Source organism: Salvia splendens, chromosome 15, assembly GCF_004379255.2.
Source record: "Salvia splendens isolate huo1 chromosome 15, SspV2, whole genome shotgun sequence".
Classification (NCBI taxonomy): domain Eukaryota; kingdom Viridiplantae; phylum Streptophyta; class Magnoliopsida; order Lamiales; family Lamiaceae; genus Salvia; species Salvia splendens.
Window position 1 is genome coordinate 15862707 of NC_056046.1, and position 16139 is coordinate 15878845.

General features: G+C 36.4%; 2 protein-coding genes across 2 annotated transcripts; both read left to right on the top strand.

Annotated features, from left to right (window-relative positions):
* Positions 1 to 370: 370 nt before the first annotated feature.
* On the top strand, positions 371 to 11083 carry LOC121768323 (protein TOPLESS-RELATED PROTEIN 2-like). Its single transcript, XM_042164793.1, has 25 exons — positions 371 to 1288; positions 1696 to 1875; positions 1965 to 2078; positions 2153 to 2311; positions 2493 to 2670; positions 2753 to 2879; positions 2979 to 3088; positions 3175 to 3322; positions 3520 to 3629; positions 3804 to 3873; positions 3967 to 4040; positions 4137 to 4232; positions 4302 to 4397; positions 4544 to 4671; positions 6456 to 6690; positions 6782 to 6946; positions 7125 to 7226; positions 7365 to 7511; positions 7667 to 7777; positions 7868 to 8050; positions 8172 to 8300; positions 9366 to 9461; positions 9601 to 9786; positions 10224 to 10390; positions 10641 to 11083. The coding sequence occupies exons 1-25, from the start codon at positions 1209 to 1211 to the stop codon at positions 10852 to 10854; spliced, it is 3405 nt and encodes a 1134-aa protein (XP_042020727.1). The 5' UTR covers positions 371 to 1208; the 3' UTR covers positions 10855 to 11083.
* A 2521-nt stretch (positions 11084 to 13604) lies between these two features.
* On the top strand, positions 13605 to 15637 carry LOC121766609 (pentatricopeptide repeat-containing protein At2g22410, mitochondrial-like). The gene has a single exon (XM_042162893.1). The coding sequence runs from the start codon at positions 13636 to 13638 to the stop codon at positions 15634 to 15636; it is 2001 nt and encodes a 666-aa protein (XP_042018827.1). The 5' UTR covers positions 13605 to 13635; the 3' UTR covers position 15637.
* The last annotated feature ends 502 nt before the right edge of the window (positions 15638 to 16139 follow it).

Genomic DNA, 16139 nt, shown 5'->3' on the forward strand with positions numbered 1-16139 from the left:
AAGTTCTATTCATGTGTATAAAGAGGCAAAGGAAATTCTATTCATGTGTATAAAGAGGCTAGAGTACTTCAGCCTTTGTTACTTTGTTCGTCCACTGCTAATAGATTCATATACAAATTTTAATGCGTAATTTTTAAAATATGAGAAAAAAATATAAAGTGGATAAAATAAAAGAAATAAAAAAGAAAAAAAATGAACAAAATAGAAAAAGTAAGATAAAAATTAAGTACTTAATAAATACTAATTTTCATTTACAGTATTAGTTTAATTTTGATGAATAGATAAAACTAGAAAGATGTGACTATGAACATAGATTAAAATATTTGACAGCAATTTACAAATATTACTCCTATTCGAAAAGGGGTCATCGTCCCCAATTTCAATTTTTTTCTTTTTGCAGCAACCTGCTATTAATGCACATCCCCATAAATTGTTCCTATTATATATGCAACGGTTACTGTTTTTAGAGAGAGAAACAAAGTGAGAGACTTTTACGTGCCAAAAAAACCATAATAGGAAAGTGGAGGGGGCGAGTGTAGCAGAGAGGATTAAGGATATAAATTGGGTTAAAGAGGCAAGGAGACTGTTTCTTCCTAGTAAAACCCTAGCTCTCTGCATTGTTGACTTCTGAGCTAGTGCAGACGAGCTCTTCTTTGCGCTGCGGTAGGATGTGCCCTCAGATCTGGATATAGTGCTATTCAGCTCGAATTATTGCGGGTTCCGAATGGTAGAGGCTTGCGTAGAGAGCAGAGTTGTGGTTCTGTGATATATGGTTATGGATTGAATTATGAAGGCTTATTTTGTTTTTAGGAATTTGAATTTGTAGTTTGAAGGCGTTTTCTCTTTTTTGGGGGTTTCTGATATCCTCCTCGTTTTTTTGATTTGTTGTCATTTAAAAGGGGCTTTTGATCTTGAATAGATAAGTGTAATTGGGAAATATTTGAGCTCTTCAGGTACTTCTGGAATTTGGATTAGGCTTTTATACCCCTAGATATGGTCCGATATATTTCATGTCGCCACATAAGTTGTTAGTGTAATTTATTTATCTGTTCAGAGAGATTGCGTAATTTTGCATTCGAGAGCAAAGGTGTCTGTGTTCCTTTTCCTGTTGGTTTGGAGAGGTTAGGTTCCGTCCTTTCCCTTAATTTGATTTGGGTACTAGTTGGGATTTTGCACTGGAGTGGCTGGGGGGGCCGGGAGGCGTCACTATGTCGTCCTTGAGTCGAGAACTCGTGTTCTTAATATTGCAGTTCTTGGATGAGGAGAAATTCAAGGAGACTGTTCATAAGTAAGTTCTGTTTTGGTTTGTGTCACAACTTAGCTTTTGTGAATTTATCGTAACATGTGACTGTAAATACACAAGGCATTGCTTCTTTGCTTCCTTTCTGGGTTGGGGTGGGGTGGGATTGAGTATTTTGCATTTATCTTCATATCTCTATGAGGATAAGCTTGAGGTATAGCCGGTTTATAAAATTTCGGGTATAATGGAATGAATGAACACCTGCTTGCTTTGAACATGGCAGTGTATATGACCCACTAGTTTATTGTAAAGAAAATTATGTGAGTAACTGTTGCTTCAACCACTGCACCTTTTTCTTTTTAAAATGACTTGTCGGCACAAATCAATTGGGTTCCGTTTTTTTTTTTTTGCACAAAAGGTTTCTGCTGTTTACATTGCATGTATAACGTGTACAGATTGGAGCAAGAATCCGGATTTTTCTTCAACATGAAGTACTTTGAGGATCAAGTCCAAGCGGGTGAATGGGAGGAAGTTGAGCGTTATTTAAGTGGATTCACCAAAGTTGAGGACAACCGTTATTCGATGAAAATCTTCTTTGAGATTAGAAAGCAGAAATACCTTGAAGCTCTTGATAGGTATGCTGTATTTCAGTGTCATCATATAAACTGAAATCTTGCGTGTCTCCGAGCAGTTGTCAAATCTGTTATTTATCCAACATTTTCAGACAAGATCGAGCAAAAGCTGTAGAGATTCTTGTTAAAGATCTGAAGGTGTTTGCCTCTTTTAATGAGGATCTATTTAAAGAGATCACACAGCTGTTGACTCTTGACAACTTCAGGTTATACTTTGTTTAACTGTAAACTTATCATTTATCCTTTTCACTTTTTAATTGTATGGGAACTACATTTATAGGCAGAATGAACAGCTCTCCAAATACGGGGACACAAAGTCAGCACGCAACATAATGCTTGTTGAGCTTAAAAAGCTGATAGAGGCAAATCCTTTGTTCCGTGACAAACTCACGTTTCCTGCTTTTAAGGCTTCGAGATTGAGAACACTAATCAACCAGAGGTGACAATCCAGTCTTGGCATACGATATGGACTTACCCTCTGCTAATTATCTCTGTCATTTTTAAGTACATATCTGCATTCATTTGAATTTTCATTATAGCTTATTTCCCATTCCAGAACCTCTTTAACATTTAATTACTAGATTTTGTTTTGTTGTTATTTATGTCTGATGGTTTTGCAGTCTTAACTGGCAGCATCAGCTCTGCAAGAACCCACGCCCAAACCCGGATATTAAAACACTCTTCACTGACCATACTTGTTCTTCAAGTAACGGAGCACGTGCCCCCCCTCCTGGTAACAACCCTCTAGCAGGACCTGTTCCTAAACCTGGTGTGTTTCCTCCTCTTGGAGCCCATGGTGTAAGTAGGGTCTTTGTTTTTTATTTATCTTGCTGACTGGGTTACATTTATTGGCATATAATCCTTTGCTTTCTTTTTGCAGCCTTTCCAGCCTGTTGTTTCTCCTCCTCCTAGTGCTATTGCAGGTTGGATGTCAACTGCTAACCAGTCTATGCCTCATGCTGCTGTTGCTGCAGCTCCTCCTGGCCTTGTTCAGGCACCTAGTCCTGGTGAGGGTTAAAATGATCACATTGAACTTAATGTGCAATCATCCTCAGCACATAAAAGTAGTGACTAAAAAAACGAATTCTTTGACATGTTACTACCAGCTGCCTTCTTGAAACATCCAAGAACCCCTCCTGGTGGCCCTGGAATGGATTATCAGACTGCTGATTCTGAACATTTAATGAAACGTCTCCGCCCGGGACAACCTGACGAGGTCTGGAAGTTGGATGCAACTCTGTTAATCTCTTAAGATATACTCCTTATCTAATGATCTTTTGACACATGTTTGACGATGTCTAGGTATCATTTTCTGCATCGACCCAGCCACCTAACAGTAATAATATGTATTCACCAGATGACCTTCCCAAAACTGTTATTCGGAATCTTAGTCAAGGATCTAATGTTATGAGCATGGACTTCCATCCACAGCAACAGACTGTTCTTCTAGGTTGTTCCTTCTAATAACTTTGCTTTCTTCTTTTGAATTTCAGATTAGTTGAATCCTTTTTATTATGAGACTACCTCCAATTCATTACTGTTACAGAGTGTTGTAGAGAAATCTGAAATTGAAAATATGTCATTTGTAAAACATGATGATGTTAATATATAAATATGCTAATGTTACTGACGTTGTCTCCAATGTAGTTGGAACAAATGTTGGTGATATCAGCATTTGGGAAGTCGGTTCTCGAGAAAGGTTAGCACTTAAAACCTTCAAGGTTTGGGATATATCAGCTTGTTCAATGCCATTCCAAGTGAGTATTCAATGTGCTTGCCTTCATGCCTTGTCCCGTGTATCGTACAACTTTTAAGTTGCATATTATTTTTTGTTTATATATCATAAATTACATGTATATGTAACTATGGTACATGTTTATAATTGTGAAATTTATGACATATCTATTTATTTTTACTTTGGTCTTGTCCAGACAACTTTGGTTAAAGATGCGACAATATCCGTTAATAGATGTGTATGGGGCCCAGATGGATCTATACTTGGTATATAACATTGTCATATTACCAACTATTTAATTTCTACACTTCGTAGACTTGTTTGTTCTGTCGTTGATAATTTTTTCTTCAATCTTGGAGGTGTTGCCTTTTCCAAGCACATAGTTCAGATATATACCTACAATCCAGCTGGAGAATTAAGACAACACTTAGAGGTCAGGATTCCTCCCAACTTCTCCTTTGCTCACTCTTTCCTACCGGGCTTGAGAATTGTTTAGAGTTGCAATGACAGATTATTTCCCTAATTGTAGATTGATGCTCATATTGGCGGTGTGAATGATATTGCTTTTGCCCATCCCAATAAGCAACTTTGCATAGTTACATGTGGGGATGATAAGACAATTAAGGTAACAAGTGCTTTTACTATTTGTGCCCCATTGTTTGGTTTTGATCTAAACAAGTAACTTTGCCCCTAGATATGGGATGCAGTAGCAGGACGTAGGCTGTATACTTTTGAAGGTCATGAAGCTCCTGTATATTCCGTATGTCCTCACTATAAAGAGAATATTCAGGTGCGTTATTTTTAAATGGATGCTCACCCTCCTTCTCACTGCATACCCTTTTGAGTTGTAATTTGTAATTGAACTGTGTTGGTGGCTTATTCATTGGTCGAATTGATAAAGGGATATCTGATTCTAGTATTTGACTCTGTTTGCAGTTTATTTTCTCTACCGCAATTGATGGGAAAATAAAAGCTTGGCTTTATGATTCCTTGGGGTCGAGAGTAGATTATGATTCCCCTGGGCTTTGGTGCACGACAATGGCTTATAGTGCTGATGGTACCAGGTACCTGTCAATTTTTTTGGTTGGTTTGTTCATTTTGTCTACCCTCATTGTTTAAGGTATCCATGACATTGCTTGCAAATAATGATAGTTTGATATACAAGGACATAAATGATAAGAAATGCACCAACTACTTCATGAGATTTCTAGTTATTGACTCCGGGTGTCCTATGGAAGTATGGATTTTCCTCTTGCTTGGTGATCACTAATTTCCCAACAATAAAATATTACTCCACAATTAAACAATTATTGTGGTCGATTAGCAAACAGTGCATCCATAGTAAAAGAGACTAAAATTATGAAAATACAACAAGCAATAAATGCAGACAATTTATAGTAGTATTATTCAAGCTAAACTATGGGGTTTGAGAATTATGATTATTAACTAGAATACCAAATAAGTAAACTGAAAATAAAAAAATAAAAAAGTACACTCATTTAGATAAAGACTCAACTCTACAAACTTAGATTAAAATTCAGGAATAAAAGGCTGATGCTAGAGAATGTATCGACTCTGAAGAAACTATACAATTAACCTATTAATCCAATTCATATGAAGGATAACAAACATAACCACAATCTCTCTCTGGACAACTTTTGTGATTTGTTTACTATAGCCTAGATCTCAGAAAATTATACCAACTCCTAAAAGCTAACAAAGGTTTAAAATCTCCTCTGAATAATCATTCATATTGTGTGTTATTGAATCTCATTGAAAAATTAAACCTGCAATTCGGAAAGTATTTTATTGAACTAGTACCAATCAATAATGACTAACCTGGCAGTTCTTTGTTGGTCATTGTGGTTTGGAAGGCATATGCCAGTTTTTAAGGACAGATGAATCCTTCAAGGTGTGGGGCTGGGTTAGGTTTGGAGTTTTGGTGAAGGTTATCTTCAAAAATGTAGTTTTAAACATAACTAGGTATTTTTGTTGTATTTTGAACTAGGATACTGTCCCCTTACTGGTGTCACTTGTCCCTTTCAAAAAAAAAACTGATAAACTTGTCTTGCGTTCTACCAAAAAAAAATGATGTTTTGGCCAAATAAAAGAAGAAATTGAGTAGGTAATAATGTAATATAGGTATTTGATAGATACGCAAGGCGCCAGGCAGTGATGCCACAGTAAGTGTTTGCATAAAAGAGAAACTGTATTACGGAATAGCTAAACAAGCGTGACAACTTCGATCCTCCTTGGAATCTGATTACAACTCAATACTCGACATTCCTTTATCAAACCTCAAGACTCCTACTGCTAATAAACAATTGAGATATAAAGATAATCCTAATCCTGCTCGACTCATGATAAACTAAAATAACAAAAAATAAACTCAAAGACAAGTAGACAACTAGTCCAATCTCCAAGATCTTGCATGTTGTATTCCACCACATTTTGCTGGCCTCAACGATATACCTGCTATGCCATGGTTGTGGATCAATATCAGTAAGGGGGAAATTGATCGTTTTAATAGTCGAGGAGGACCCCTTCCCATAGAATCTGTGTTTGAGAAAACAGTTATTTCACCTTTTTCATATGTCATGTGTGAGGGAACTTTTAGCTCATATAAGTGAAAATATCACCTTGATTCTGAGTAACTCATTATGAGCAATGGCAAAAAATAAAAAATGTTTTAAAGTAGAAAATCCAGGATTAATTGCTGCTTACAGGTTCTTTTACTTCCAGAGTTTGCCAATTATGCAGCTCTTTGTTTTCCCCTCTTTTCTTAAATACAACATTATCTTTCATGGTTATATAGGTTAGATATTTATTTACAATAAATTATTTTCAGGCTGTTCTCTTGTGGAACCAGTAAAGAAGGTGAATCTCACCTTGTTGAGTGGAATGAGAGTGAAGGAGCCATTAAGAGGACATATTCTGGTTTCCGGAAGCGTTCTTTGGGTGTGGTGCAGTTTGACACCACAAGGAACCGTTTCTTAGCAGCTGGTGACGAGTTTCAGATAAAGTTCTGGGACATGGATAACATCAATATCCTTACTTATACTGATGCTGATGGTGGATTGCCAGTTAGTATCTTTAGCTTATTGCATCTTTCAGATTGCTGTCATTATTGCCTTCATATTTGATACTTTAATTTGGTCTGCACTATACTTGCAGGCAAGCCCTAGATTAAGATTCAATAAGGAAGGTTCATTGCTGGCTGTTACCACCAGTGAAAATGGAATTAAGATCTTGGCTAATACTGGCGGTCAGCACATGCTAAGAATGCTGGAGAGCAGAGCGTTCGATGGTGCTCGTGCTCACGCTGAAGCTAATGTCAAAGTAAATTTCAGTTTTTCTGACTACTTGATTCGTTCACTGTATTTCAGTTTCAAGCTCTCCTATTCTGCAGCCTGATATTGCTGGTGCATTGAGTCCCATTGCTACTGTTTCTGCTTCAGAGTCCACAACACTTACTTATATATTCCTTTAATGTATTTTGGCTTAATTTTCTCTGCAGCCTGCTATTGCTGCTGGTCCATTGGGTCCCATTGCTAGCGTTTCTGCTTCAGCATCCCCCTTTGAGCGCAGTGATAGGATCCAACAGCCAATGTCCCTTCTGGTAGTGGTCTTGTGCAGTTGTGATTCATTCAATCAATATATTTCACTTTCCTTAATTGATAAGTTAGTCGTTTCGGTTCATCCTCAAGGATAGTTGAGAATGTGCAGCCAGCTCATTTTGCTTGGACAAAATTTTCAGGCCAGCATGGAAAGCAGCAGGAGAACTGATGTAAAACCGAGGATCCTTGAGAACACTGAAAAAATCAAAAGCTGGAAGTCTTCTGACATATCTGATGCATCTCAACTCAAGGCTCTGAAATTGCCCGACTCTCTGGCCCCTAACAAAGTATGTAATGTGGACAATTTGTTGAACTGACATGCAATCCCCTTCAGTTGAAAGAATGTCTGCTTGAATAAGGAGATTGCTATATTCTTATTCAGGAAACTGATCTTTGTTTTGGTTATGTTCAATTTGATGTCTAATAGCATAATGCATTACAGGTCGTGCATTTGCTATACACGAATTCTGGCTTAGCTGTCTTAGCATTGGCTTCTAATGCTCTTCATAAACTGTGGAAGTGGCAGCGCAATGAACGCAATCCATCTGGAAAAGTCGGAATTTGATTATCATTTGCTTAGCAATAAGTCTTCCTCAGCATTGTTCACTTAAACTAATTTAAATGATATGATGTCTATTTTCAGTCTTCTGCCTCTAGTGTGCCTCAGTTGTGGCAGCCTAATAATGGGGCTCTCATGTCGAATGATGTGTCTGATTCCAAAGCAGCTGAAGAATCTGTTGCATGTATTGCCTTGTCTAAGAACGATTCCTATGTTATGTCTGCATCAGGGGGGAAAGTCTCCTTGTTCAACATGATGACCTTTAAGGTGTGCTAACTTCTTCACTTCAGATTTCCCAAAATTGCTGTAATTATTGGACTGTACTACGTCCCACATGAGTATACTTTAAACATGCTAGATAATTGATTTGCGTACTAATTCTGGTTAGGTCATGACAACTTTCATGCCACCGCCTCCCGCTGCTACTTATCTGGCATTTCATCCACAAGACAACAATATAATTGCTATTGGAATGGAAGACTCTACGATACAGATTTACAATGTTAGAGTTGATGAGGTAAGTATCTTGACTGTGTTTGGGGGTGTGCTAGCATTCTAGAGGAATTGATATATCTACTTATTGCATTTATAATCACGTGTGTGTTACTTATTGTTGGTATTGAGCCAGCCTTTTGCTCATCTATCTTGAATCAGAGGATTTTAGTAGTTAGCACCTTAGCAGTGCTTATTTATTTTAGTCTTTATGACTAAAGACCAATTTTGGTCCCTTACATTTGCCCTAAAATTCTTTTTGGTCTCACACATTAAGTTTGTGACCTTTTGGTCCCAAACATATTATTTTGGTACTTTTTGGTCCCAAACATATTGTTTTGGTCCAAAATAACCATTTTCTGTTAAAATTAACGGTCAAAGTGTTTGACCAAAATTTAAGTTTGTAGTAGAGAGCTATGAAAATTCCTGTTTAAAAAATCAAAGAATTTTTCGTGTATATAAAAATTCAATTTTTATACAAATGAAATTTAAATTTAAAAACATCAAATTTACTCCACTTTATTATCTATCCATTTAACACTCTAAACATTCTTTTCTTAGATTCTGTGCTGAAAAGTTTTGTCTCAGCATTGAGGAAACGGAAGGAGTATTAAATTAATTAAGTTAATTAGATTATAATTAAGTTATTAAATTGGTCAAACACTTCGACCGTTAATTTTAACAGAAAATGGTTATTTTGGACCAAAGCAATATGTTTGGGACCAAAAGGCACCAAAACAATATATTAAGGACCAAAAGGTCACAAACTTAATGTATGGGACCAAAAAGAATTTTAGGGCAAATGTAGGGGACCAAAATTGGACTTTAGTCTTTATTTAATCAAAAGGAAAAAATGTTTAGGTGTTAGAGAGCTTATGATATATATTCTTTATAAACTCAAATTATCCTCCAAGGTCCTTGTAATGCCATAGTGTTTGGGCCTTTTAATGTTTCGAATATGTACACGTAATAACTCATCTTGTCCAATCTCTGAATGATGAATTGTGCCGTGCTTGCATATATGATGCTCTTTCTGTTTTCATGATCATCTTTAGATTTACTGATTCTGTCATGCTTGTTCACATTATAGGTTAAAACGAAGCTCAAGGGCCATCAGAAACGGATCTCAGGGCTAGCATTTTCTCAGAGTTTGAACATATTGGTTTCATCTGGAGCTGATGCTCAGGCAAGTCATGCCCAGCATAGACTTGTTTTAACCTATGTTCAAGTTTTTAAATTTAATATTTCTTCCGAGTATTGCCAAGTTATTAGCTGACTTGTATTATATGTAAACCAGCATGTTTAATTTTCTATCCTGATTTCAGCTGTGCATGTGGAGCATTGATGGATGGGAGAAGAAGAAATCACGGCTAATACAGCCACCTCCCGGTCACCCATCTACCCTGGCTGGAGAAACTAGGGTTCAGTTCCATAACAATCAATCGCATCTACTGGTTGTTCATGAAAGTCAAATTGCTATATATGATGCTCAACTGGATTGTTTACGTTCAGTGAGTGTTTTTCTTCTCTTTCGTTTCTTATATTTTTTCACAAAGCAGTTATTTGAATAGTTGCTATTCGTGCATTATCTATTGCATATGGTCCTCCAGAAATAGGTAAAAGTTTAGTTTTAAAACAGAACAGAAGTTTGCAAGTGTCACATAGTAGGAACAGTGTTATAATATGACAAGAGACTAGTGATGTGCCAATAATACAACATACTGAAGTTCATACCCTCTTGGTTGCATGTCTGGAATTTACATATATTTGACATGCTAGAATCTTCATGTCACTAATAGTTCGCATTACGACAATTGGAGACAACAATAAATGGTTTGTGCTTGCAAAAGTTCATGTAATTAGTTGAGTTGGAAGCTAGTTCATAACCTCAATCGCATGCATTTTTAATGGCTGAGAATGTTATGATCCAAGTATTTTTCAATTGCAGTGGTATCCAAGAGATTCACTTTCCTCGGCTATTTCAAGTGCTATATACTCGTGCGATGGTCTGTCGATTTTTACTGGGTTTTGTGATGGTGCTGTCGGCATATTCGATTCTGACAGTTTGAATCTTTGGTGCCGGATAGCACCCTCTGCTTATTTATCATCAGCCAGGTACGTATATTGAAAGATATTCTTATATTGTTGAAACATGTTGATGTCGTCCTATCTTAATAATGGCTCACAATTTGGCACTCTTGTTTCGGGGGAATATTATGTCGGATCTCTCCTTGTCTTTGGTAAATTAGATGAAAAAAGCCAACTACTGCTTAATAAGGTTCCTGCTGCAAGATATATAAGATGCCTTAAGTGTTTACAAATTTTTTTTTTGTTTACTAAGTAATTGGCATCTCTTCATGTGCAGCAACGACAATCCCTTCCCCGTAGTTATTGCAGCACATCCAACAGACCCCAACCAATTTGCGCTTGGCATGAGTGATGGTGCAGTTCATGTGATTGAACCATCGGATGCGGAGACGAAGTGGGGTGGATCAACCTCTCATGAAAACGGGGGCATGCCTTCGATACCTTCGAGCTCTGCATTGAACAGTCAGCCATCAGAAACCCCATCTAGGTGATTAATACAAAGTAAGAAAAAAAGCGCCTCATTGTTTCATTCTCTTCTTAAGCATACCAATGTAAAGTCTCAGTGTTGCCTTTTTTTATTTCTTGAGAGAAAAACAGGTTAGTTTTACTTTGTTGGTTGCACCTTGACAGGGTAGTTCGTGGTCACCCTCTTTTTTGTTTACTTTCATTTTAATCGGTTATTAAATTTATTTTTATCAATGCAATTTCATACTATAGCAATTTCACTGGCAAATTGGTGAGACTTGAACCAATCAAACTTGATGTGTATTTTTATGCCGAATGCATCATTTTGTAAATTTGGGCCGAGTCAGCTGAATACCCTCTGCAACAGATAATTGTGTAGCTTGATGTGAATCTTGTTTCACATATCTCATTTGGGGTACTCCTTCCGTTCTGCCTTAATAGAGGCGTTTCATTTTCTGCACTCGTTTTAGAAAAATAATTATGAATAGTTAAAGTGTATAAGGAGTAAAGTAAGAGAGAATAATATAGAGAAGATACGCCTTTATTAACATGGAACGTAGGAAGTAAATGTGAAACCAAATTTTATGATTAGCGTAAGCTATGTACGATAAAACGTACTCCTGTCCCTAGATATGGATTTCATTTTTTTTGGTCTGTCCTCCATTACATGTTCTATTTATGTTTTACTATATTTTATTAAGTAAATCACACATTTTATTTATAGTACCCCTTCCGTTCAGAAGTAGTGGAAGCATTTCTTATCGACACGGAGATTAAGAAACATTGTGTTTAAGTGAGTTAAGTAAAAAATAAATAAAGTAGGAAATGAAAAAGGTAAAGAGATGAATAGAGAATAAAGTAAGTGAGAAGAAATGTGTTGTCTTTTACTAAAAAGAAAAATGACTCCACTATTATGGAATATATCAAAATAGCAAAATGACTTCACTACTATGGAACGGTTGAGTACTAATTCCAGCCTAATTAACATCAATCTTACATATTTTAGTATCTCAACCACCACCACCACCACCCAACCCGAGCTAGGAGTACATTTTTTGATATTATATACGTTGCATCTAGGTTATTTTGTACATGCGCTTTGGTTATTTTATATGATTATACCAAGAAGGAGATTGATAGATTATGAGACAATCAACTTAGCCGAGTTGGACCAAATGATAGTAAACTTATGCTAGGCTATGTAATTTTCAGTTTATTTAATGAAGTTTTATTAATGTAATGTTTTTTCTTATTAATTACATTTTTAAAATAAAGAAATGAAATAGTAGGACTCATGAATTAAGGACGGAATGAATACTGCATGAATGTTTGCAGGTATGGTCTTTCAAGTGAAAGATGAAATAAAAAATACTTGGTACTTAAAAGTAGTGTTATGTCTATCTACCTAGAAATCCAAACGTTAATTTTAATTTCAGCAGAAATAGTTGAGTTTGACCGGATTGAAAATTTTACACAACCTGTATAATTATTTACAATCATTTTAAAAGTTCATAAAAAAAATCAGGATCCCTTTTTTTTGTTTTATTATTCAAACTCTATATGTAGAACTATATTAAAAATGCTAAATATACTGAAGAAGGTAAAGTTGCTTGTAATTAAACGGCTGTTTAAGATAGCATTATATGATTCAAATGTAGTAAATCTATAATTATGGACCTATAATATAGAGGGAACATCATTTTTGATCCACGAACTTTGCCAAAGTATCATTTTAGGTCCGTGAACTTTGAAAATATCATTTTAGGTACTTTGAGTTAGTATCATTTAAGGTACTTTTTACTATTTTCAAGTTTTTTTGGACGAAAATACCCTCAATACCTTAAAGTGTATATATTTTTAATAAATTTATCATATACTCATATTTTTTTATAAATATCTTTACAATATATTTTTGACAAATTTTCTAAATATAATTTGACCTTAAATATTATCACTTAATTTTATAACATGCAAGTAAAATTGCTTCTTCAATTTTTTATATTAATTTTTTTAAAAAATTGAATAAAGAACTTTCTTTAATAATAAAAAATTGAATAAAGATCTTTTTATAAATATCTTTACAATATATATTTTTGACAAATTTCTAAATATAATTTGACCTTCAATATTATCATTTAATTTTGTGACATGCAAGAAAAGATCTTTATTCAATTTTAAAAAAAATTAATATAAAAAACTGAAGAAGCAATTTTACTTGCATGTCACAAAATTAAGTGATAATATTTAAGGTCAAATTATATTTAGAAAATTTGTCAAAAATATATTGTAAAGATATTTATAAAAAATTATGAGTATATGATAAATTTATTAAAAATATATACACTTGAAGGTATTGAGGGTATTTTCGTCCAAAAAACTTGGAAATAGTAAAAAGTACCTCAAATGATACTAACTCAAAGTTCACGGACCTAAAATGATAATTTGGCAAAGTTCGTGGACCAAAAATGATGTTCCCTCTTTAAAAAATTACTATTAAGAATTATTTAGCTTTACTAGCTCTCAAGTCTCAAACATCGAAACTGGAGCTGAGGTTTGTTGCATACTCCCTCTGTCCCATTAGAAATGAAACGTTTTCTTTTTTTGTCTGTCTCATTAAAAATGAAACATTTCTAAAAATAGAAATAATACTCTCTCTACTTTTTCTTCTCTCTTACTTTACTCTCTCTTCATTAACTCACAAAACAACACTACATAAAATCCTGTGCCGAAAAGCAAATGTTGCATATTTAATGGGACGGAGGGAGTATTTATGAAGATGAGCAAACAAAACTGACAATTTTTGCTATATGAATCATCTTCTACTGAAACAAATATTCTCCTTAACAAATCGATTCAGCTTCAAAACATACTCTTCAAATTCAAAGAAATGGAACTCAAATCCGTACCCAAATCTCAGAATCACGCACCCAACTCTTCTTCTCATCGAAGCTTGCAATTCCATGTCGCAAGCGAAGCAAATTCACGCCCAAATGATGCGCACCGGCCTCGTTTTCCATCTCTTTCCAATCAGCAGGCTCCTGTCCTTTATCGCACTCGACGAAAGGGGAAATCTTCGATATGCAAATGCTCTTTTCTCTCAAATTCCCGAACCCAATGTGTATATCTGGAATACAATAATAAGGGGCTGCGTTAAGAAAGGGTTTTCTGAATTGGGGTTTTGTTATTTCGTTACAATGGTTAGAGAATGCGTTGAGATGGATAGGAGGAGCTATGTTTTTGGGCTGAAATCGTGTGAGGGTTTAGGGGATTTGAGAGCGGGAGAGTGTGTTTATTGTAGGATTTGGAAATCTGGGTTTGTGGGGGATGTTTTTGTGAGGAATGAATTGATACATTTTTACTGCGAGAAGGCGAAATTGAGCTGCGCAGATCGAGTTTTCCGCGAGAGTGAGATTAGGGACGTGGTTTCTTGGACTAGTATGATTGACGGGAGTGTGAAAAATGGCATGATCGATAATGCATTAAAGATGTTCGATGAAATGAGTGAGACTGATGTGGAGCCTAATGATGTTACAATGGTGGCTGTATTCTCCGCCTGTGCTCAGAGGGGGAATTTGGGGTCCGCAGAGAGGGCTCGTGAGTTCGCGGAGATGAGAGGGCTTAGGTTTAGTTTGAACATGATGAATGCCATGTTGGATATGTATGTGAAATGCGGGGGTGTGGAGAAGGCTAAGGAGATCTTTGATAAGATGGATGTGAGGGACGTGTTCTCTTGGACTAGCATGATAAACGCCCATGGGAGGAACGGGGAGGTTGAGATGGCTAGGAAGGTGTTTGATGAGATGCCGGAGAAGAATGTGGTTTCTTGGACCGCGATGATAGGGGGATACTCACAGAATAATAAGCCGATGGAGGCCTTGAAGTTGTTTTCTGCAATGGAGATGGAAGCTTTTGCTCCTTTGGAGAGTACTTTGGTGTTGGTGCTCTCAGCGTGTGCTCAATCTGGTTGTATGGATGTAGGGCGACGAATCCATGATCACTATGTGAAGGAGAAATGGATTCCTCTTAGTACAATTCTAAGTAATGCATTTGTTGATATGTATTCCAAATGTGGGAGCATTGATTTAGCTAGGGAGATATTTGATGAGATGAGGAAGAAAGATTTGGTGTCCTATAACTCCATGATTGTGGCGTATGCATCTCATGGTCATGCTGAGAAGGCACTAGGCCTCTTTGAGCGTATGGTGGAGCTCGGATTCAAGCCTGATAATATCACATTTGTGGGTATTTTGTCGGCTTGTGCCCACAGAGGGCTAGTCGAGGAAGGTTGGGTCTGCTTCAGGGATATGGAGGCATTTGGGGTCACTCCTGCAATGGAGCATTATGCTTGTATGATTGATTTACTCGGGAGAGTAGGGCTATTGGAAGAGGCGTATAGTTTGATAAACTCGATGGGGATGGAGGCGGACCAAGCTATTTGGGGTGCCCTTCTTAATGGGTGTCGGATGCATGCCAATGTGGAGTTGGGAAAGCTTGCTGCAGAGAAGCTTATGGTTTTGGATCCGGGAGATAGTGGGACGTACGTGCTGCTAGCTAGCTTGTGTGCAGATAAGAAGAAATGGAGCGATGTGAGGATCGCTAGAAGTAGGATGAGGGAGAAGGGTGTGAAGAAGACACCGGGGTCGAGCTTGATCGAGGTGGAGGGCAAATTTCATGAGTTTCTAGTTGCAGATGAATCGCATCCTGATTCTGATGGTATATACAGAGTTTTAAAAGAGATTTTGATGTTTTCAAAGATGGATGATTGTATATTGGATAATTACCAAAATCATATTGATACATTTTTGTAGACATTTTTCTGAGTTGGATGTGTTGCTTCGTTTGGCAAAACTAACTGCAGATTAAACTACAAAAGCTGGCATGGTTGGTTAATCATGTTTCTTGAACTTTTCTGTTTGAGTGGCTATTCTTGAGACCGGAAGTCTCGGGTTCAAATCCCACTAACGCCCTTATAGGTCCGAGCATATCCTTCCCTGTGTGGTTTACCTGTTCTATTGCACACGTACCCAAGACCTATTAGTTGGAGAGGAATCGTTTTACCAACATATTGTGTTTCGTTGTCGAGAAACCAAAGTAACTATTGAAAGGCTTAAAAGAACATAAAAGTAAAAGGAACCCGTGGCAATAGAAGATTTGAAATTTACATAACTAAGAGGGAATCAGTTTCTCCTAAACTATTCCAACTACAACTTCACAAACTAGATCACAAAATTCCTATAATGGGAGTAAAACCAAATCCCCTCAGTCGCAAAAGATGTTGATAAAAACTTTGACCAACTAAATTCTTCTTATA

Bases quoted from the DNA above. Each gene is read 5' to 3' on its own strand.
- LOC121768323 (XM_042164793.1), top strand. From the start codon at position 1,209: ATGTCGTCCTTGAGTCGAGAACTCGTGTTCTTAATATTGCAGTTCTTG. The intron at 3,874-3,966 runs GTATATAACATT...TCAATCTTGGAG, and splicing joins CCCAGATGGATCTATACTTG to GTGTTGCCTTTTCCAAGCAC. The intron at 4,398-4,543 runs GTGCGTTATTTT...CTCTGTTTGCAG, and splicing joins ACTATAAAGAGAATATTCAG to TTTATTTTCTCTACCGCAAT.
- LOC121766609 (XM_042162893.1), top strand. From the start codon at position 13,636: ATGAATCATCTTCTACTGAAACAAATATTCTCCTTAACAAATCGATTC.